The sequence below is a fragment of the Podarcis muralis genome, chromosome 5 (genome assembly GCF_964188315.1).
Source record: "Podarcis muralis chromosome 5, rPodMur119.hap1.1, whole genome shotgun sequence".
NCBI lineage: Eukaryota > Metazoa > Chordata > Lepidosauria > Squamata > Lacertidae > Podarcis > Podarcis muralis.
Genome location: NC_135659.1, coordinates 4,540,069 through 4,561,678, shown reverse-complemented (window position 1 = coordinate 4,561,678; position 21,610 = coordinate 4,540,069). Strand labels below are relative to the sequence as shown.

At 42.0% G+C, this 21,610-nt stretch overlaps 1 protein-coding gene across 2 annotated transcripts; it reads right to left on the bottom strand.

The window, feature by feature from the left end:
• Positions 1-396: 396 nt before the first annotated feature.
• On the bottom strand, positions 397-21,463 carry ZBTB37 (zinc finger and BTB domain containing 37). 2 transcript variants are annotated; one of them, XM_028732315.2, is made up of 4 exons: positions 21,324-21,463; positions 17,533-18,468; positions 15,171-15,270; positions 397-10,788 (listed from the first exon to the last, which is right to left on the bottom strand). In XM_028732315.2, the coding sequence occupies exons 1-4, from the start codon at positions 21,410-21,412 to the stop codon at positions 10,300-10,302; spliced, it is 1,614 nt and encodes a 537-aa protein (XP_028588148.1). In that variant the 5' UTR covers positions 21,413-21,463; the 3' UTR covers positions 397-10,299. The 2 variants fall into 2 exon arrangements, with proteins under 2 accessions (XP_028588148.1, XP_028588149.1); XM_028732316.2 differs by lacking the exon at positions 21,324-21,463 and adding an exon at positions 19,819-20,099.
• Between the last annotated feature and the right edge of the window lie 147 nt (positions 21,464-21,610).

The following is a 21,610-nucleotide window of genomic DNA, read 5'->3' as shown; positions in this document are numbered from 1 at the left end:
TGATATGAGTTGGCAAGCTCTGGAACTTGCCAGCAAATATGCGACCTTGGCTGTCTGACGAAAGACGGTGGAAGATCCAGTGTGGATGCCAGGAACATACTAAAAGCTCAACACTTCATGGCACTTGGGTGACTTGAAGCAACCAAAGGAACACACATCTCAACCTCTGACTATTTCTCAAGGTCCCAGAAGCAGAATACTGAAGACACAGTCCATAGGACTTTCACCTCTCCGTTCCACATATGCTCGTGCCTCAAAACAGAATAAAAATGTAATTTCAAATGCTACTAGTGCTTTAAAGACCTTGTTCTAAAGTTGTAAAAACAACAATGTACATTATGCATTTTTCTCCAGGAGCACCATGAAGCAGAAAGTAGTTCTGTTCAGGAAACAAAACCTGAAGGGAACATGGAAGCTGCCTTAATCAGAATCACATTCACCGTACCGTCTGCACCTATTTGCCTCAGCTCTCCAGGATTTCTATCCCAGCCCTGCCTGGAAATGCTGGGAATCTGGGACCTTCTGCATTCAAGACAGATGCTTGACTCTCATGTTCTTCCACAGCACAGGATTCTCCAGCAAATTGGAATAATATTGAAGAACGAAGTCATGGCAGGCCTATGGAACTACGGAACAGAATCCTCTATAAACGTAAGCGAGAAGGAAAAATGGAGATGGGCACAAATGTATTCAAATTATGTCTAATGGTCTGAGAGCCCCATTAAAGCATTACACAAAAACAAACAAGGCCGGAAGGAGTGCCACGTCCTTATGGAGCGGGGGTCTGCCTTACACAGCAACATCTTAAGCAGGTCTTAACCAGTGTCTAGAATCCACTGATAAATGCAGCAAGGGAAATGGAACAATAACCTTCCTTCCACCTGCATTTGTAGCAGCTCAAATGGCCATGTCCGATCATCTTCCCACCCTGAAACTGTCTTTCATCAATTGTCCATCTGGAAGAAGCAGCTACAGCTAAGGTAGGGGACAAACATTTGGTTTACAACACCCGTGGTATGCTACACCCATTACAAACTGGCGTTCTGTAGGAACATTCCCACTGCAGAAGGCAGCTGCAATGGGAATGGGGGAGGCTCTGGAGAGGATGCAAAAGTGAGAATTAATATGTAGTTACGGCATGTTTATCCTGACCTTCCCCCAGGGAGTCAGGGCAGGGGAGATGGGTCTTTCCTCAACCTCTCATAACAACCTCATGAGGTAGGTAGGTTATGCTGAGAGAGTGTCTGGCCCAAGAGTCACCCTGAGAACTTCACAGCTGAGTGGTGTGACACCACACTGGCAATGGGAGGGCAGGCTGTGGGTGCTGAGGCCCACATTCACACAAAGCGGCCTTCGGGGAAACAAAACTTCTCCTCAGCCTGCATGGACAGAGACAGATCATGCTCTTGGAATCTACTACCATTTGCTATCCTCTTGAACACAGAAACATCCATTTCCATGTGACATAGCAACTGCAGGGAATTAACATCAATCTCTGAATTGATCATGGCAATTATCCATGTGCCGGAGCAGGCAGTGAAATGAGTATAGTACTTGCTGCATCAAACTGCTGAAATGGACCTTAAAGATCAGACTTCATATGGACTGATTGTCAAAAGGTGCGCCTCAACAGAAATCTTATTTCCTGTAATTTCAGGCTTTTAATTTTTGCAGATTTAGGATGCTTTCCAGAATTTGTTGCATAAGCACATAAACACTTTAAGTAGATGGCAAATACTTCCGCAACCCCACAGATGTAGAATCCCAGCTGGAATATGGTACATGGCAAAGAATCTGGCTACTCCTATAGAATCATCTCTGCCCTGGCAGGGCAGGAGTGGGAGAGAAGGAGGAATGTATACTTCTTGTTCCCATGGTTGTGACACGCTACTGCATGAACCTTGGCCTTGTAAGTGCTTCTTCCATCACAAACATACAAAACTCATAAAACGCAGTGATGTGCACTTGAGTACCCTGGAGAAAATTAGAGGATAGTTCTACCAATAGCTATTAACCAGTATAGCTAAGCAGAGGCCATATGCCCGTACAAGATGCTGAGGTCAAACAGCAGGGAATGGCACTTCCCTTCTGCCTGTGAAAGCTGGACCTGTTGGACTTTTGGTCTGATCCAGCTAGGCACTTTTTATATTCTTATTCTGGAAAAAGTGCTAGTAGAGCCCACCAAGAGTCCCACCATTTCAAGAACTGGAGCTTCTGTTTGCTTGTGTGTCCTTCCACCACTGTGACTTCCAGTTACATTCTCACTCTGACCTCTGCCCAGCCCTCTTCACCCATCCCTCTTTTATCCATATTTTTCTTGCCAACTTGCTTCTTGTCCCCAAATTATAAATTTTTCAAACAAATTCAAAGATCAGTTCAGAGCAAACAGAAAATGTATGTAAAATAAAATTTACAACTATCATATATTTTATTCCAAGCACAGGTCACATTTGAATGGTACAGGAGGTTTTTGTTTTCCTGTTTAGGAACAAAATAAAATTATGCTGCATATAACCTTTAGTGGCCTTTAATATCCAAGGCCAATGTTTTTTCTTCACTACCAATATAACATGTTTGACAAATTTTCTTAACTGTGCTTTTATTTTAAAGAGCTAATCATATTCAAAATGAAAGCATAATGTTAAATAATGTACATAATTTAGCCTAATTTGCATAAAGTCATTTATTAGCATAAGTTTATAGGTGCAAGATTTCATTTTCTCAAGTGCAAACATACCAACCAGTCCCAACTATATTACTGATTTTCCTCTAACAGACTCATGATTCAGATATCTGATCCATAGCAGGTCCCTGAACTGCGCAACACTGATTCATCTATGTAGATATGACAATATCTCCTTGGAGTTATGCTGTAGCCACAATATGTAATATAAGAAACAATTTTCAAATAGACTAGATTTTAATCCAAGAATATTAAAGCAACTGGTTCCAGCCATTTTTTCAATAAAAGAATCCACAGTCTACCAAGTCACATACCAATCTGGAAGATTAATGGTTCCTTATTAATGGTTCCCAATTAAACTTCGGGTCTTTCTATCCTTCCCAGCTATGACTACAAAGCTTTTAAATTCCACTTAAACTAACTTGGTTTGTTTCTTTAATTGAATCAAAAAGCTAAATTTTGTTCAACATGCACAGCTGGTACAATCTTGTGCCAAATCACGGACAGTATTTTATTTTTTAAGAGAGAGCAAGTTTTGCCTGCCCAGAACATAGAACCTGTTTGAATCTGGCAGATTCTGGGTTGTTGCTGTTTTTAACTGGGCATAGCAGTTCCATTGGTGTTATATAGAAACAGAGAAATCTGCACATAAAAAAAACCAAAAACAACCCACTAACAAGATAAAGAATGTTTAAAAACTTAAAATTCTTGGCAATAATTATCTTTAAAATGTGTGCATACTACAAGTTCCTATTTGACAAAGAAGTCTGTGTTATTGAAAAATCCAGACACTTCTCAATACTTTTGCTCTTTTCCTGCCATTCTTACGGCTCACGCAGGGTTTTTGGTATGCGCACTGAGCTCTGCGCCAGCAAAGGCAGCTCTGCTCCCCGGAAAGTTCCATATGCAAAGAAAGAAGGGTTCCCAACTGTTTTAGATAGCATTTTCCAATATCAAAGGAATAAAGTTACCCCTGCTCATGTTGAAAGCTGGCCTAAGCACCCCTCATTCCTCAGGAACAACATAGCAACAACCAGGGCATCTTGCTATAAAGAGAGCCACTTCTGCTGGCTGGCTTTTCATTTCATTTCCTGCTCCACACTCCTACTTGCCTGTACCAGCTGCTTAAAGCCAAAGCAGGTAACTTAGAAGTGCAGCCCAGCTGTGGGCAGGGTTATTGCCTAGGAAAGAGATGTAGAATCTGTGGCCCACAATATGATATTGGTCTCCATCAGCCCCAGTCAGCCTAGCCACTTATCAGGGACCGTGGGAACTGCAGTCCAACACTACCTGGAATACACCTGGCTGGCTACCAGCTTGAAAGTCACACGCAAAGCCAACAGATGTGTTCCGTATTTCTAACACACGTCCGCAAAGCTCTGTTTTGTCCCCATGTATAGTCAGTGGGGCTCTGTCGCCATTTCCGACCCAGAAACAGAGTGCAGAGTAAACCAGCTCCATGGACAGCCAACACAGCATGGTGCTTTAATCCCCAGGTTAGAGACTGTTGCAAACAGTCATTCACTCTGCCGAACATGACTTTGAACAGCCAAGAAAGGCAGAGCAGCATAGCGCAGTGATTGACTCCGTCCATCAGTTAACTGACTCTACATCTGTTCACCAACAATTGTTAGTTGCCCTCAGTGAACAAGCAAGCAGCAAATTGCACAACTGTACTACACAATCCCTACCCCCCTTTTTTAAATAAACGCTAGCATTTATTTAAAAGCACCAAAGTAGAATTTACACAATTGCTCCACCTTCATGAGGAATTTATTTTACCATGTTTCCATTTCATGGTAATAACTTGAAGCTTGAAGCATCCAACCCTGGACTAATATCCCGAATGGTCTGTAACTGCCACAGAAAGATATAATTGATCCTAACCACCTTTGTTTCTGTGGGGTAACTTGGAATATTTTAAAATTCATGTTTAACAGGCATCACCCTGTATATACTTGCTGTTTTAAGTATGTGTGCATACAAAGGGGGGATTAATCTGGATTAAGACCATTGTTACAATAAATCTTCAAGCCACTTTATGACAACCCACAGAGAGGCACTGAAGTATAAACCCACCGTCACCTCTAAGGTATGCCGTGAAAAATGCACCTGACACTCCAAAGTAGCAAAGTACACAATCCAAAGGTGCTTTAAGAAACGAAAATGGGCACGTATTTCCACGAGAAATTGCAGGAAAATTATGAATGCTGGGAAAGTGCCAGTTATTTCAGTTTGTCTCATCTGATCAAACTCAGGGTTGTATCCAATGCTTAGGAAGCAGACCCCTCTTGCACAATGGGATCTTCTCTTCCTCTCCTCCCACTGTGCCCGCCCCCAGAGCTGATTTTGAGAGAGCATGGGGGGCTGCAGGGGAGAAGAGAGGAAGGGAAAGTTCAGCTCTGCAAGTGGAAATCTTTTGAGCTAGCGGAACTGGAATGCCAGTTAGTGCTTGAGCTAGTGGACCACCATCGCAATCCAATCCCATATACACTTAATCAGCAACCTCAACTAAGTTCAGTGATGCTTACTCAAAGGTAAGGACATAGAATTATAATCTACATTTCATATCATTGTTCTCAACTATACACATATTTGTTTCCCATTTCAGCAGTGATATGGTTCAGAATTACATCACTCTATTGCTTTTGGCAAGACAAACACATAGCAGCACGCTCAGGGAGATAACTGCAATGTTTCACATTCTGAAGTTTATTATTACTTTATTTTTACTGTTTTGCAAGCATAGAGCTATGAAATCGATCTTTCCCCTCTAGAGACAATTGCCAAAGGCAAGCAATCAAGTTTTCTTGGCCTTTTCTGGAACAGAAGTGGGGGAAACTGGCTGAATCCAGGTAATATTAGTTTTTACTAAGTCCCATGGAAAAGAATGAGACACATTATTCACTACAACTAAATTCTACCTGGATGTGGGCCATTAATTAATGAGGTATGAAGATATGAAAGGGTTTCACTTCACTTCCCCTTTGAATCACAGTTGAAATCCGTTTCGCAAGGGTAAAAACATGTAGCTGCACCAAACAGAAAAGCAGATTGCCAGCTCATCTGCATGTTATAATCCAAACAAAGGCCTACATTTGCCTTCTCTGTGGCTGAGATCACAGTATAGTCATCCCTTAGTCTTCCTAAGGGCACTGTGCCTGACTTGGCTAATGCTACTGATGGCATAGGTCATTAGCAGAGTCAAGGCTGAGGTTATAGTAGTGAGCATGGTAACTCTTGTGCTGTATAAGCAATTGTTCTGTAGTAGAAAAGGTTGTTAGTATTGGCACATGGTTTTCTTTCAGTTATACGTAAGCCTACCACTGACATTTGCTACTTTCTTTTGAAAATCACCAGTAATAGACAAGAATGAATATTGCTACACAAAGCATGAAGATGCTTTGGGCAACAAAAGATGTGATTGGGCAACAAAACCAGCCTTGCAAATGAGCCCACAAAATGTGTTATGCACCCACCAGCCCACACATACATGTGTTAGGGCTGTATCCAACTAAGTTTTACTCAGAGTAAACCAACATAAAATAATGAGCCTAAGTTACCGTACTCATGTCTTTTAATTTCTGAGTAGGTCTAACACTGGCTACAACCCTTGGTCATTTGCACTCTAGAAAGAAAAAAGAACCAACTTCAGGAAAAAAAGAACTGACTCAGGTCTCAGGTTCTGAATTCAGGGTATCCAGGGGAAAGGATAAAATTGCAGAGTAGAGACAAGGAAGTGGGGAGGCTATTTTCTGTATGGCTTGAAGAGATTTTGTTATTTGCTCTGACCACCCTCATATCCAGCAGACTCTACCCTGAGCCACCAAGCAAAGCCAAATTATTATCCTAACTGTCTGGGAACCATCCTCTTCAGTCACCAATTGGCTCTGTCCTCTGGTCTGCCAGGCACCTGCCCTTCCATCTCAGGTTCTGAACCTCGGACAACAAGGCTGATTAAAGCACCTGCCATTTTTTATACTCAGTAACTGGAATCGAGGCCAGTTCCATGCTTGAGGGAACTCTTAGTAAAAATGCTTTCCAGTGGGACCTTCCCTTACCTGGCCACGGTGGCAGCTGTAGGCAACTGTAGATCTGGATCAGTACCAGATGACACAATGCCCCAGAGCAACTCTACATTGGGGCCCTGTGAGAAATTTACATGGCAGCTCCCAGACTCAGCCACTCTTTTAAAGGGTGGCTGGGTTCCAAAGCACACCTTGGATTGGGCCCTGCTAGGGCCTGGCAGCTGCTCAAGGAGGGCATGTACTTTTGTCAGGCCTGACTGGAATAATGCAAATCACAGCTGTTTGAATACATTCAAGTAATGTGTATGTTTTATTGGGATGTACAATTTAAATGCATTTTTTTCCTGCAGGATTTCTGTTTCTTTTCATTCTCATTTATTCTGCCACACATCAAGAAAAAGAAGGTGACACACAGATAAAAGTGTACTATCAAGATCCCCTAGAATACTGGAAGAACTGCTCCTTCCTCTAGCTCCAAAATTATTAATGGAAACCACAAACAGGAATCTCTCTTTTAGAATCAGGGCTAGAAACTTGCTCTTTGAATAACAAAAATCTCAGGATTTTTTGGCAACGATTAAATTTTGCTAAGAGAGTATCTGAGAGCCAAACAGGTCTCGACCCCCCAAGTCCTTTGTACACATATGCACACACAAAATAATGATCCCTGGTTCTATTCCTTACAGTTGCTGTTTGGACATAATGCTAAATTGTGGCCTAGCATTACAAGAATGAAATACAGAAAGCCTTGCGCTCCCATACTGCCTTCTCCCCTCTCCTCCTCCTTCAAGGCAGCTAAAAGAAAACTAGAAGGTTCTGTTTTAGATAACCTGACCTTTTTCATAGCATCTAAAGTTTAAATTGTGATTAATCTTAGCCATAGTTCACTGAAGCAATACAACGTCATGGACTATGGTTTGAAGTCAGCCTGTATGAACAAATCATAGTTAAGAGTCATCAGTTTGTGTTCAGACAACAGGTCAACTTCCAAGCTAATCTGAAACAGAACAACTTGTGAACTCATTGTGGCTGCATCAAAAGATGGGTGGGAGAGAACGTGGGAACTCAAGGCTTATGCAGACTTTAACTCATAATACCAAATGAAGATGTAGTGTTACATCTAAATGAGGTCAAGAACTATAACTACAAGCAGTAAACCTCCCTTCAGTGAGATCTGGGCAAGAATATTGGCTCCTTCGCATGCAATTAGAAATGATTAATTTCTACAGTGGCAAGTTAAAAAAACACCTTTCACAAGCTTTATTTTTCTTCTAAAACTAAACCTAGGCTAAAATGTAAGAAGTGCTTATTGACTCTGGCCAGGCTAAATAGAGAGGAGTCTTACCAGCAAGCAGAGAATTGCTGCACGATGAACCTGGATCGCTTGGCTGCTCCTCAGTTCACAGTATCAGTACAGTTACAACTTGTTCAAGAAACTCACAGCTCCATGAATACCACATTCAATATTCCACTTCAACTCTTTGCCACCTAAACTTGGATGGATTTTGCTGCAATTCTGTTTTTGAGAAAATTCTTCTGTATAGCTATCACCTACACCATCACCAGCTCAGCAGATAAACTTCCCCATTATAACTATATATAACATATGTGTAGATAAATAAATGTATGCCTTACAGTTTGGTAATATTTTAAAAGTTCTATTTTTAAATGCTTAAAATCTTTGTATAAGTAACTAGAAATATTTTCCAATGCTCTTGAGTGTAATTTTACTCTTTTTGGTAAATTTGAAAGCTATAACTAAAGCAGCATATATATTTGTATCTCTCTATTACCCTCCCTGCTTCAGTCCAAATGAGAGCGTGTATGTGTGTGAGTTTGGGAGGGTCTCATCCAACTCTTTAAAGCTTTTATGAGTTGACCTTTATTGGTGGTTTCCTGTCTTCGGACCACAAAGAGAAATTCATTCTACTCCCCACCTTACAGAGAAGTGCACCCTTGGTGCTGTGAGGTGGGGAATAGAAGGCATTTCTCAGTTAACACCAAACAATGAAAAGGAGGGGGGGGTTAAACAAGTTTTCTGCTTTCATTCATTCTTTCAACCAAAACATGAATTAAGAAAATATCCTCATTTTTACAAGGAGGCCAATTATTAGTACAAAGCACAAGCTTGTTTACCACAAGGCCATCTCTCCCTTCCCATTATGATAACATGGTTTCTCCCCTCGCCATTTTGATACCTTCCCCAATTAGCTTGCTTTTTCATCTTATCAGCTATTTTCTTGAGATCATCCGCTTGGCATGACACCAGCTTTTTTTTGTACATCAATACAACGCAACACTAAAGCAGAGCTTGAACTGCTGCTTATTTTGCAAGTCTCAAGCAAAAGTTCAAGAGATTTGCCCTCCCATGCCCGCATCCTTACACTAACAAGCAATATATTAGGAAACATGAGGCAAGTGCATATTTGCTGGGTTTGGCAGCGGCACTGTTATCTTCCCAGTAAACTCATGTGAAAAATACTACAAAGGCTCAAGGAAGAGCTATCACTGCTTGTAGAAAACTGGAGCTTTCTGAATTATTACTAATGCATATTTTTTCTGCATTTTTAATATAAAAATACCAAATAGAGAACCATTCTCAGACAGTCAAGCCACAATCCCCTCCAATGGAATTTGATTATTTTGATATACAAATATTGCTGTTATATTAGAAGGGAGGCAAAAGATGACCTTTGAGGCAAAGCCGCTATTTAAACAATTATTCATGACAGGAAACCTCATCCTACCTTTTCAGTCTTTGCAGAGCCCAGAAATTGAGCAAGAATTGCAAAGTGTTCTGCATTATCCACATTTCACAACTGAAAATATCTCCCACCAAACATGGCAGAGCTTCACAGCTACTACCGTCTTTTTCGGTAGCTTACTTAATTAAATATTGTGTCACCTCTAAAATACTGATCAAAAGAGACTTGCCTCATCACAAACAGGCAAGACCACACACCTAGAATGGGCAAGACACAAAACAGAAAGCCCTTAAGTAATGGGTCAATTTTAAAAAGACACGCCAAAATAAAATGAGATAAAATACACTCAGACAAATTAGGTTCTACCAGGACAACCATTCTTCTCAAAAATAATTACCTGGAAGATTATTTTGTGAGGGGGAGGGGGAAAGAGAGAGGGAGAACTAATTATTGTCCCCATTACTTCTTCAGTGGCACAACTACTGTGATGAATAGAGATATTGGAGCTCTGCACTCACCACAGCTAGACCTCTACAGCCCACAGGACCACAGGGTCTGATGCCAAGAAAATGAAAAAGCTGTCATTCCTTGATCACTACTGGATATTTTTTTTAAAAAAAGCTTCTCCCCATCCAAAAAAAAAGCTGTCAATCCCTGAATCGGAGGTTAGTTGACCCAGTTTTTGTCTCGTCCCCTCAAAAGGAGATGAGGAAAAGGAGGTGAGCTTTTAGCACTTTGTTTTCATATCTTTTCTATTTTGGCAACATCTTGGGAGCTTCTTTGTCCAGCGGCGACATTGCACAAATGAGAACTCAAGCTCACCGTCTCAAGGGGATTTGCTCACAGACTGAGAGGATCCCTCTCACCCATTTTGCATTCCTCTTCAGTCTGGCCCAGTGGTGGACACAGATCCCTGGGCTGTCTCCCCCGCCATATTGGCTTCTTCCCGAAGAGGAGATTCCTCCTCCGCCTGCCCTCTTGACGTAACTGTGGTCTCTGGGGAGATGCTGTGCGGCCCCTCCAGAGGCATGCAGCCAGGATGATTCTTACGAAAGTGCTGGTTGAGGATGGCCTGGAAGGGGAAACTCTTCCCGCAGACATGGCAGTGAAAGGGTTTGTTTCCTGTGTGTTTGCGGATATGGTACTCCAACTGATCCTTGCGAGTATACTTTTTGCCACACATACGGCAAACAAAGGGTGTGATGCCCATGTGGAGCCGCATGTGCCGGTCCAGGCTACCCTTCTGATTGAAGGATTTGGCGCAATAGATGCAAGTGAGACGCGGGTTGTAGCGAAACCACCTCTCAGATACTTCCTGTTCACGGAGATATTCAACATAGCCACTCACTCCAACTATAGCAGACTCCTCCACCTAGAGAGAAATATTACAGACAAGCAGTAAAGATAATGAGCTAGTTTGTATGTGGGAAGAGGGTTGTTTTTCTCTTCTGAAGAGATGGCTGTAAGTTTTTTTGGATCTAAAGTTTCTTTGGACCCAAAGATAACAAGAGTGCTTGGGGGTGGGGCCTACAGCGTGGGGCTTAAAAATAGGAAAACCCATGTTCAAATTCCCTCTCAGGGCCAAAATACATACGACTCAGGCAAGTACAGTTGTGTCTTCACCTGCCTGCCCCATTACTATCTATTTATTTAATGAGATTGATATGCACTGCTTAGTTAAAATATTTAGGTGGTTTACACAAAACAGTATAAAGCGTTAATTAAAAATAACTATAAGAACAGCTACAAGAACAATCAATATATAGATAAAATCAACAGATTTTAAAAATAAATGTATATCATTTGTTCCTTTCCCATCTCTCAAACCCTTATTATTTGCAGAGATAACAAATCTTTTTCTCGAAGGCAACAATGGGGTTATGGAAGAGATAAGTGGTTCCCATTCTTAGACCATCTACATTTTGTTCATGAGCAGAAAAATAAGCAAATTCAGGCTGGAAGTCAAAAGAGCTGTACAGAATGATGGATCTATATGAACAAGGCATAAGTCGCCTTTGGACTACATGGAGCTACCTTTGAAGGTGACTTGGAAACTACAATTAATTCTGAATGTAGCTGCCAGACACTGCTGACTAGGAGCGGCCGCCAGGACTATATAACACTGGTCCTAAAAGACCTACATTGGCTCCCAATACATTTCAAAGCACAATTCGATGTGTTGGTGTTGACCTTTAAAGCCTTTAACGCAGTGATGGCCAAACTTGGCCCTCCAGCTGTTTTGGGACTACAACTTCCATCATCCCTAGCTAACAGGACCAGTGGTCAGGGATGATGGAACTGTAGTCCCAAAACAGCTGGAGGGCCAAGTTTGGCCATCACTGCCTTAATGGCTTCAGCCCTGTATACCTGAAGGAGCGTCTCTGCCCCCATTGTTCAGCCTGGACACTGAGGTCTAGCTTTGAGGGCCTTCTGGTGGTACCCTCATTGCGAGAAGTGAGGCTACAGGGAACCAGACAGAGGGCCTTCTTGGTAGTGGCGCCCGCCATGTGGAACGCCCTCTCATCAGATGTTAAAAAGATAAAGAACCATACAATTTTTAGAAGACATCTGAAGGGAAGTTTTAATGTTTTTTTGTTTTATTATGCTTTTATATTTGTTGGAAGCAGCCCAGAGTGGCTGGGGCAACCCAGTCAGTTGGGAGGGGTATAACAATAACAAACAACATTACCACACTATTTGGAAAACCTCTAACAATGTGAAGGCAGCATGGGAAGGGGGCCTTGGGACTGTAATACCACAAGAAAGGTGTAATGATATGTGGAATAACTAACCAACAGGAGTCTATGTTAGTATACCACTGACATTTGATTCTGGGGAAAATGCATTACATAATGTCACTAATGTGTTGGAGGGGATGTGCAACACCAACATTCTGTCTTCCACCAATGGTTGCAAAACTACAAACAGAAGTTCTTCCACAGGACTCCCGCTGATGAGGTTTGCCAGCTGAATCCAGATTTATATTAATATATTTTACGCATAAGTAGATGCAGCTGCAATAATGGCATTCATTTCTTCCATTGTTTATTCCATCTCCATTTTATTCCTATTTTATAGCTGTCTTCTTCTGCAATTTTCTAGAATGCAGTTCTGCTCATTTCTTGTAAAGTGTCATATTCATGGATAGTGCTATACAAACAGGAACTCAATAAAATGTAGTGTTCATCATTTCTTTGCTACTGAGCACACTTTTTACTTTTAGCGAAGGATTCCTTCTCTGATTCCCTTTTATTCTTTTTTTATATAATAATTTTTTTATAAAGTTTTCTGTTTTACAATTTCAAATAAACATTTTATAAACTTTAAAATATCCAGTGACTTCCCTTCTTCTCTTTCCATGGTTCATTTTACATATCATACATTCCTGCATATTTTACTATAACCATTCAAATTAGTTTTTCACTTTTACATCCATCAAAAATTATTTACTCTGTTGATTTTATCTTAAGGCTGCCAGTGTTTTCAGCTGTAAACAATTATTTTCCATATATTCAATAAACATTTTCCAGTCTTCTTTAAAAGTATGTTTTTGCTCTCTTATTCTATATGTTAAATCTGCAAGTTGTGCATATTCTGTCAACTTAAGTTGTCAATCCTCTTTAGTTATGACCTCAATCACTTTCCATTTTGGGGCTAACCAAACACGGGCCACAGTTGTTGCATACATAAATAACCTTTTCTGACACCTGGGAATTTCAGTCTGGATTATACCCAACAGAAAGGACTCTGGTTTTTTTGGGAAAGTAATTTTGAACTTTTTTTTTTACATGTCCGCCGCATGTGGAAGAAGGTTCCCTCTACACTTTTCCAACACTTATCTGATTCTGTTTTATAAATCTAAGCCAACCTACTCGGAGTTAAGTAACATCTATGAATCATTTTCAAATAATTCTCTTTCAATGAATAGCATGCTGTAAATTTCAGGTCACTTTGCCAGAGTTTCTCCCAGAGGTTAAGATCTATATTGTGTCCTATATCTATTGCCCAGTGTGTCATTGAAGCTTTAACTAGCTCGTCTCTTGTTTCCCATTCATAGACATTTTAGACAAAAGTTTATCCTTATTTTGAAAGAGTTCTTTTTCAAATTGTGAGCTTCGGTCAAAAAATAAACTATTTCTATTTGAGTTAAACATATAATACAGCTGGTGATATTGCAACCAATCCATAACTTGACTCCTTAGGTTTCCATTGGTTTCAGCTTGGGTCCCCTCCCCCATAAAATCCAGCAGTTCCCTGTAAGTCACCCATTATCTGTCCATATTAACTCTCTTAATTGAGATTGCTTCGATGGGAGATAGCCATAAAAGTGTTTTGCTTTCCAGCAGATTTTTATACTTCTCCCAAACTCTATATCTGCATTGTCCAATACAATCCGTTTTTTTAAGGCAACACAAACAAGCTGCCTCATAATATATTTGAAAGTCTGGCAGAGCAAAGCCTCCTTTTTCTTTTATATTTATCATAATTTTATGTTTAATTCTTGGCTTTCCCCCCTGCCAGAGATATCTTCTTTCCATTATTTGAAGCATCTTAAATTATTTACAATTGGGATTTGATTGAAATAAAAACAGAATCTTAGGCAATAAATTCATTTTAATGGCTGAAATTCTACCTAACAGGGACAGTTCTATTCTCCTCCATATCTCCAACTCTTTCTTAACCCCTTTCCATATTTAATATAATTATTTTCAAAAGGTTGTTCTAGTGTCAGCACCACATCATCATCAAATGCCCTTAATTTATAAACTCTACATCCTACCTCAATACCTTTAATTTCTGAAGCAATATTTCTAATGTCATAATAAACAACAGTGGAGACAGGGGAAAGCCTTGTCTCATTCTTTTTTCTATTTGGCATTTGTCTGAAAGAATATTATTTATTAATATATTTGCAGATTGATCAGTATAGATTGCTTTAATTCCTGCTATGAAAGAGTTACCTATTTCCATTTTCTCTAAAACCTGGATCATGAATGACCATGAAATATTATCGAAGGTTTTCTCTGCATCTAGAAAGATTAACGCAGCCTTTTTTTTCATTTCTTACTTCCAAATACTCTATTAAATTAATTACATTTCTTATATAGTCTTTCATTTGTTGGCCTGGTAAAACCCCGGCCTGGTCTCTGTGGACTGTCTCAGCCAGTGTCCTTTTCAATCTATTAGCTAAAATTGTAGCAAATAGTTTATAGTCACAGTTCAATAATGAAATAGATCTGTAGTTCTTGGTCTTTGTTAAGTCACTGTTTTGTTTGGGGATAAAAGTAATGAATGCATCTTTCCATGAAACTGGAAACCTCTTTCCCTCTCCATTGTGTCATGTCTTTCAGACTATGCTTTCAAGAAGTGTGCTGTATGTCCATTCCCCAGCCCTCCACTACAAAGTGCCTGTCTATAGACAATCTATATCAGGAGTGGCCAAACTTGGCCCTCCAGATGTTTTGGGACTACAACTCCCATAATAATAATAATAATAAATTTTATTTATATCCCGCCCTCCCCAGCCGAAGCTGGGCTCAGGGCGGCTAACAACAATCAAAATAATCCGACATTCTAAAAACATTCATTATAAAATTAATTAAATCAAATTAAGATCAAATCATCCCTAGCTAACAGGACCAGTGGTCATGGATGATGAGAGTTGTAGTCCCAAAACAGCTGGAGGACCATGTTTGACCATGCCTGATCTATATGAATAACTGCAGTAGTAAAGCCCAATTTAGGGATACCTACCTGGGAACTGGGTTGTTTGGGTTCATCCACCCGCCATGGAGATTCACTTTTTGACCTGTACCGCTCATTTACAGTAACCACACTACCAGAAGGGCTAAATCTGCAAATGGAAATAGAGATTAATGGATAGTTGGGCAATATTATGATACTTTGAACCAAGACATGGGAAGCATCAGAACTTCTGCTTGATAATATTAGTCAATAACGTTAGGAGTGGGGCAGCTGGGACTGGACAAAATGTGAGGTGTGTGTATGTGTACTAACGTTGATTTGGCAGCAATGAAATCTTTTAAGGCAGCCCAGCAACTTAGAGATGGACTGAGGAGCAGCTTAGCTTCCTGGGGAAAGGAAATTTGTTAGGGTGACTAAAGGGGATGAACATTGTCACAGGCCTATTCATGCAGAAGTCCAGACAGTGGATCTGATTAGGCATATTTCCATCCAAGCCAGAAATATTCCTCAAACTTCAATTTATGGAACATTTATAGACTGGAGAGTGTGCTTGCCATCAAGTGATGGCTGGTTGCACCTACCAAGTGATACCCAGCTTCCCCAAGAGCCTTTGTAAGGAGCAGCTGCCAAAAGAACTTTGAGGGGGTTTCTGAGCATTTGAGTTCATGTTTGGGGGATGAGTTGTTAGGTATTAATGCCAGTAGCCTGGGGGCTACTATGGGATACTGCTAGCTGACCTACTGCTAAACTTAATATTTGTTTATTTTTGACATATTTTGTTAATCATTGACTTGTTAGTTTTATGTTGAAGTGACATTAGCTTTATTATTGATCATGGTTATTGTATTACTGCATTTTTACAGCTTATTTTCTATAAACTGCTTTGAGCACATTTGTATCTGCAGAAAATGCATATAAGTAAACATAAATAAAATCACTACAACTATGAGTAAGCTTTTCACAACTCGTTGATGTACATTCTACCATTTATAAGCAGCAGCACTCCCATCTGTCAAAGAATTAAGAATAATTTAACTTGGCATTACAGTCATACCTTGGGTTGAAGTAGCTTCGGGATGAATATTTTCAGGTTGCACTCCGGAAGTAACGGAGCGCGTTACTTCCGGAATTCGCCGCTTGTGCATGCGCAGACACTCAAAATGACGTTACGTGCATGCGCAGAAGTGGCTAAACGTGACCCGCGCACTCGCGTCTTACGTTTACTTCAGGATGCGAACGGGGCTCTGGAACGGATCCCGTTCGTATCCAGAGGTATCACTGTACCTTTGTTTTACATACTGCTATGCCTGACGCATGAACCTGTGACCACCTCCTCAACAAGAAGGGCCAGAAATGCTCTCTCAGTACTAATATTTTTTTTTCAAGTAGCAACATTATACCAACAAATAGGGTCAAATCAGTCATCCTGCTAAACCACAGTAAAGAAACTTCATTATGGAAAATTCACCATGAGGTCAGAATAGACAGACCATGTTTTGAAGATCATGGCTTGGTGTGATGACCACACGGTCATTGCTCTGCCTTCAGAGATCATTGTACCTAGAGATGGGAGAACTGGGAAAATGTAAAAAAGAAAGCAGGCAAGCAGCTTGAATCTGTTTGGAATGGACTGGGATGATGGCTGAAATGAACCAAAGAGGTGTTGTGTTCTCAGTGACTGATTCACAACTATGAATTCCTCTCCCTTAGTGATCTATGCCAGCCCTGTGCAACCTTTTTGACTAGGATTAAGGGGGCCGAGGTTTTCAGCATATTTTATGTTTTGAAGCTGCTCAAGTGCGTTCTGGATGCAAGTGCTACAAAAATTACTGTTATCATCTCTTGAGCCTTCAGGGTGTGGCAGGCTATATACAAGTTAAATGGTAAAGTGGAATCAACCATTAGTTTAGATAAAATACAGTGAATAGATAAATAAATACCAGTGCTGGGCAGGCAGCTATGAGACTACTGAAAAACACAGTAAACTTGGTGTAGAAGGTATTAAACTCATACCACGGAAACCACTTCTGAGAAAGGGTTAGTGATCTTGTGTATGTTAGGGACTTTTCTAGAAATTTCTAATAGGAAGAAGATATGCCTTTCACAGCTTCTGATCCCCCCTCCCCTGCTACAAAAGCTGAGCAGATCTCTGCCTGGGGAAGATAAAGTCCCACTCTAGAGCTTATGCGAAATAATAGAATATTGACTGTCCAGATCACCATTTATGCACTTTCTGCTGTTAATCCTCTACAAACTGCAACTTTCATATGTCCTTTTAATCATGCCCCATCTTCTATGACTTTTTTAGACAGCAAGCTCTAGACAGTGAGAATCATGGTGCTTGTAGATTCTGTACAATGCCCAGAACACTCTTGGAAGCAAATCAGTTTTTAACAACAGAAAGTCTCACCTGTCAATCTCTGTGCTGGTTGGCCTGGCCACTTTTGCTCCTGATGAGCCTAATGTGTAACTTTCCTGTCCCATTGATCCATGGCCTGTGGTATCAATCACCATGGCAGTGACCTCCTCAGCACTGCTGCCATCTTCTCCAGATGGCTGGTTTTCTGTCCCCAGCCACTCCTCCAGGTTCTCCGTTTTGATTCGTACTGCTCCAAGAACTTTGACGTCATCGTCACCCTGCCCACCATGGTCTGCCACTCCCGTCTCCACATACCACTGACCTGCCCTATTAATCCTCAGTATGGGCTCCCTGCTCTCCACATCTGAGCTCTGCTCAATTATCTGAGGGCTTGTAGACTCCTCAGGAGGACTAAGTTCCCGAATGTCCAGCACAGTGCTGACCTGGCCCATGCGGCTTCCTTTCGGGGTGCTGTGGTGTGGACTCAGAGAGCGATTCAGAGATTCTGGAGGCCGTTCTTGATGCTGCTTTGTCCTCGTTTGGCTCAATTCTGCTTCAACGCCGGCTACGTTAATTTTGAAATGAATGCCCTCCAAGATCTGTGTGCACTTGTCTATAACATGTTGCATCTGCAGGAAACTAGCTGCAGTCAGGTAGCTTATGATATCAGCCAACTGGAGGCATATCCGGCCCGTGTAGCAAAAAGAGAGGAGTTGCTCAAAAACAGTGGGATTTTTGATGACAGAGATGGAAACCGTACTCATCTCGTTGAGCGACATGTGGTCCCGGAAGTAAGGTGAACTGGCAGCCAGTACTACTTTGTGTGCCCTGAATGCTTGGCCCTGCACATTGACTACAATGTCACATAGCCGGCCCTGCATGCGCAGCTGGTTGAGGTGGCTCAGGACAGAATTGCTGAAGTCAGGAATCTCCAGCTGAATGTTTCCACTTTTCTCCATGTCGGCTCCAGTTGCAGGTGGAGCAACCCTAACAACAACAAAATGGCACCACAGGAAGCATTAGAAAATATTTCTCTTTATGCCTGCTTCTCATACTACACGAGGAAGACAAGAGTGTCCATAAATACTTCTCAGACAATGAATTTGCACACACTTTCAGATATGATTGTGATTCACAAGAGGATAAAATACAAGTTCTTTTAAAGAACGTATTGCTCAAAATTAGTTGCTTAACACAACCATATTTAGAGGGGTTGAGAACAGAAGAAAAGCAGTCAAGGTTGGCCTCCATTGTACATAACATTACACATAGTCTAAACTTTCTCCCTTGGGTATTCATCTTAATAATACCAAAAAGAACAGCATCAGTTAACAATAAGAGAAGAAATAAGTGTTTTGAAGCCTTTTGAAAGTTGTAGCAATAAATGTTTGGGACCCATTTACCAAGTGCTCAAAGGGCAAATCATGAATTTATGCACTATTTTTAGAGATACCAACACAGCTTTGGACTTCTGCCATTCTTTCTGTTGCTAAGAACAGATTTCTGATGGGAAGGTCATGGAGACCACACAAAAGCAACTATGGCAGAATGATTAGGAATACACATCTTAACTACACAGAGGAATCAGCATACCAAGCTTTAGGACAAGCCTGGTCAAACTTGGCCCTCCAGCTGTTTTGGGACTACAATTCCCATCATCCCTGACCACTGGTCCTGTTAGCTAGGGATGATGGGAGTTGTAGTCCCAAAACAGCTGGAGGGCCAAGTTTGGCCATGCCTGCTTTAGGAGCATCAGTGATCTGAAATCACACCCTGTGTTACAGCTGGGGTTTTCTGTAGCTACCTAACTGGATAGATCTGCTGCCGCCTATACTTATGAATGAAAACAGATGCTTCCTGAAGCAGTATCCCAGAGAGTGGGGTGGGTTTGGGGCTCACTTCTAAGTGATGCAAAGATTTATAGATCTGGAAGCAGCTTGTGCTGATAGAGCATTGTGGGTATGACAGTGGGCTGTAACAAGGAGGCTAGGGGCTTTGAAAAGAACCCTTTCATTCATCTGCTGCTTTTGACAGGGTGCGGCATCTATCCTCCTGCTTTGTGATAACAGTACCCTAGCACAACAGTATTGTGAATACGTAGGACTATTTTTTTCAGACTGGGAACTCATCTTAAGTTTTCAGGAGACCCACTTTTAGTCTACTGTATATGTTTGTTTTTCTCCTTTTCTGTATATGGAGAGTAGATAGCCAGGCTGCTATACTGTCAACTGAAAAGGAATATGGCAGATTCGGCTTGTAAGTGCAGGGTTATGAAAAGAAAATCTGCATCAATTTAAATTCCTTCTTCTATGCAATGATTAAACACAGAAAACACACCTTTTGAGGTGGGAGAGGTTGTGAAACAATTCATATTGTACAGGGGTGTCCACTCCAGTTGAAGACCAATGAATCTGGCTGACGTGGGATACTCATAAGGTGGTTAATTCTGAATGATGCTGCCCAAACATAAGGGGCAGATATTATTTTGGATCCCATATCTTCTATAGTCTTTGTAACTGGGCCTTTAGACATCCATATTTTAAGGTGATAACAAATGCTTTAGCATTTCATTCTTCAGGGGGGAGTACTCATTTGCTGTGTTTTACTTTAATCTATAGGGACGTGGGTGGCGCTGTGGGTTAAACCACAGAGCCTAGGACTTGCCGATCAGAAGGTTGGCAGTTCGAATCCCCGCGAAGGGGTGAACTCCCATTGTTCGGTCCCAGCTTCTGTCAACCTAGCAGTTCGAAAGCACGTCAAAGTGCAAGTAGATAAATCGGGAAGGTAAACCGTGTGCTGCTCTGGTTCGCCAGAAGTGGCTTAGTCAAGCTGGCCACATGACCCGGAAGCTGTACGCCAGCTCCCTTGGCCAATAAAGCGAGACGAGCGCCTTAACCCCAGAGTTGGTCACAACTGGACCTAATGGTCAGTGGTCCCTTCACCTTTACCTAGTTTAATCTATCACTTCAATCACACTCCTTGCAGGCAAGGAATTTCCTTGACAGTTTCAGAGCATGCCTTGGATAAAAAACAAGTTTGGATAATACTAATCTAGAGAGTCCCACCTTAGGTAAATGACTGGACACCACTGCTCCAAAATACATTTAAGTGGGCACAACAGTCAACATTATTTGCATACTTCCTGCACAGACTATCCCTTTCTTGTATGAACTAAGAAAACAGAAGGGAAGCAATAGAAACAAGATACCCCAAATCATTAGAATGGAATAAAGTATAGTTGTACCAGGAGAAAAAACAACAACCTTTAATAGGATACAAAAGCTAGGAGATACATTCGCCACACAGTAGCAATGACAGTTTTAATGACGGTGGTCCTCTGCTTCTGCGTTCAGGCTTCACCCCTCCCGTTCCTTGTCCCAAATACCCTCACCCACGCAGGAAGCGCAGCAGCACCCCGGGCAGGACCTCTCAGCATGCCCAAGCCCTCAACACGCCAGAACATTACAAAGCAGCCACCTAAAGACGAGGGGCAGTTAAAAGCAATGAGTCGAGAGAGACCGAAATAAATGGATATTGACATTCCTTCCCTGGTGGGAGGCGGTGGAATAATAAGGAAAAGAGGGTGGGGGTCGCACGACCTTTTAGCCAGAAGCAGTTCCAGGGAGGAGCAAACTGAGTTGCTAAGAGACAGGGGAGGGCTACGGATTGGGGTCCGGAAGGGAGCCCCCTCATTCCGGGAGCAGGCTAGGCCAGCCCAGGGGGGGGGGCTTCTGAGGGTCCACCTGAGAGGCGTGGGGGGGGCGGGGGGAAGAAGAGAGAGGCTGCCGCTCTCCAGACCTCCTTCCCTTTCCCGAGGGGACCGAAATATACCGTCTACGTACCTCCAGGGGTGGGGGGCGGGGGGTGGGACGAGCCCGAACACCCTTCCGGAAGCGAAACCCCCCAGACGGGCAACGCCCCGGAAGAACATCCCCCTTTCCCCGACGCCTCTTCTGATTGACTAGCTCTCCTCCAGGCTTCTCGTCCGGCAGCCATGGGGAGGGGGCCCGGGGGAGGCGCCTCGTGACCCCCAGCGCGCGCGATTGGTGGGGGAACTGGGGGAGGCGGGACCGAGTGCTTTTCTTCTTCGCCCCTGGGGGCGGGGCCATGCAAATAAAGCCTCGTGCCC

What these genes read in the sequence shown, in the direction of transcription:
- ZBTB37 (XM_028732315.2), bottom strand. Translation starts at nt 21,412, where the DNA reads ATGTTCTTCCGGGGCGTTGCCCGTCTGGGGGGTTTCGCTTCCGGAAGG. An exon ending in ACCAGCACAGAGATTGACAG is followed by an intron (nt 15,271 to 17,532) that starts GTGAGACTTTCT and finishes TTCCATTTGCAG; the next exon opens with ATTTAGCCCTTCTGGTAGTG. An exon ending in CCAAACAACCCAGTTCCCAG is followed by an intron (nt 10,789 to 15,170) that starts GTAGGTATCCCT and finishes ATTTCTCTCTAG; the next exon opens with GTGGAGGAGTCTGCTATAGT.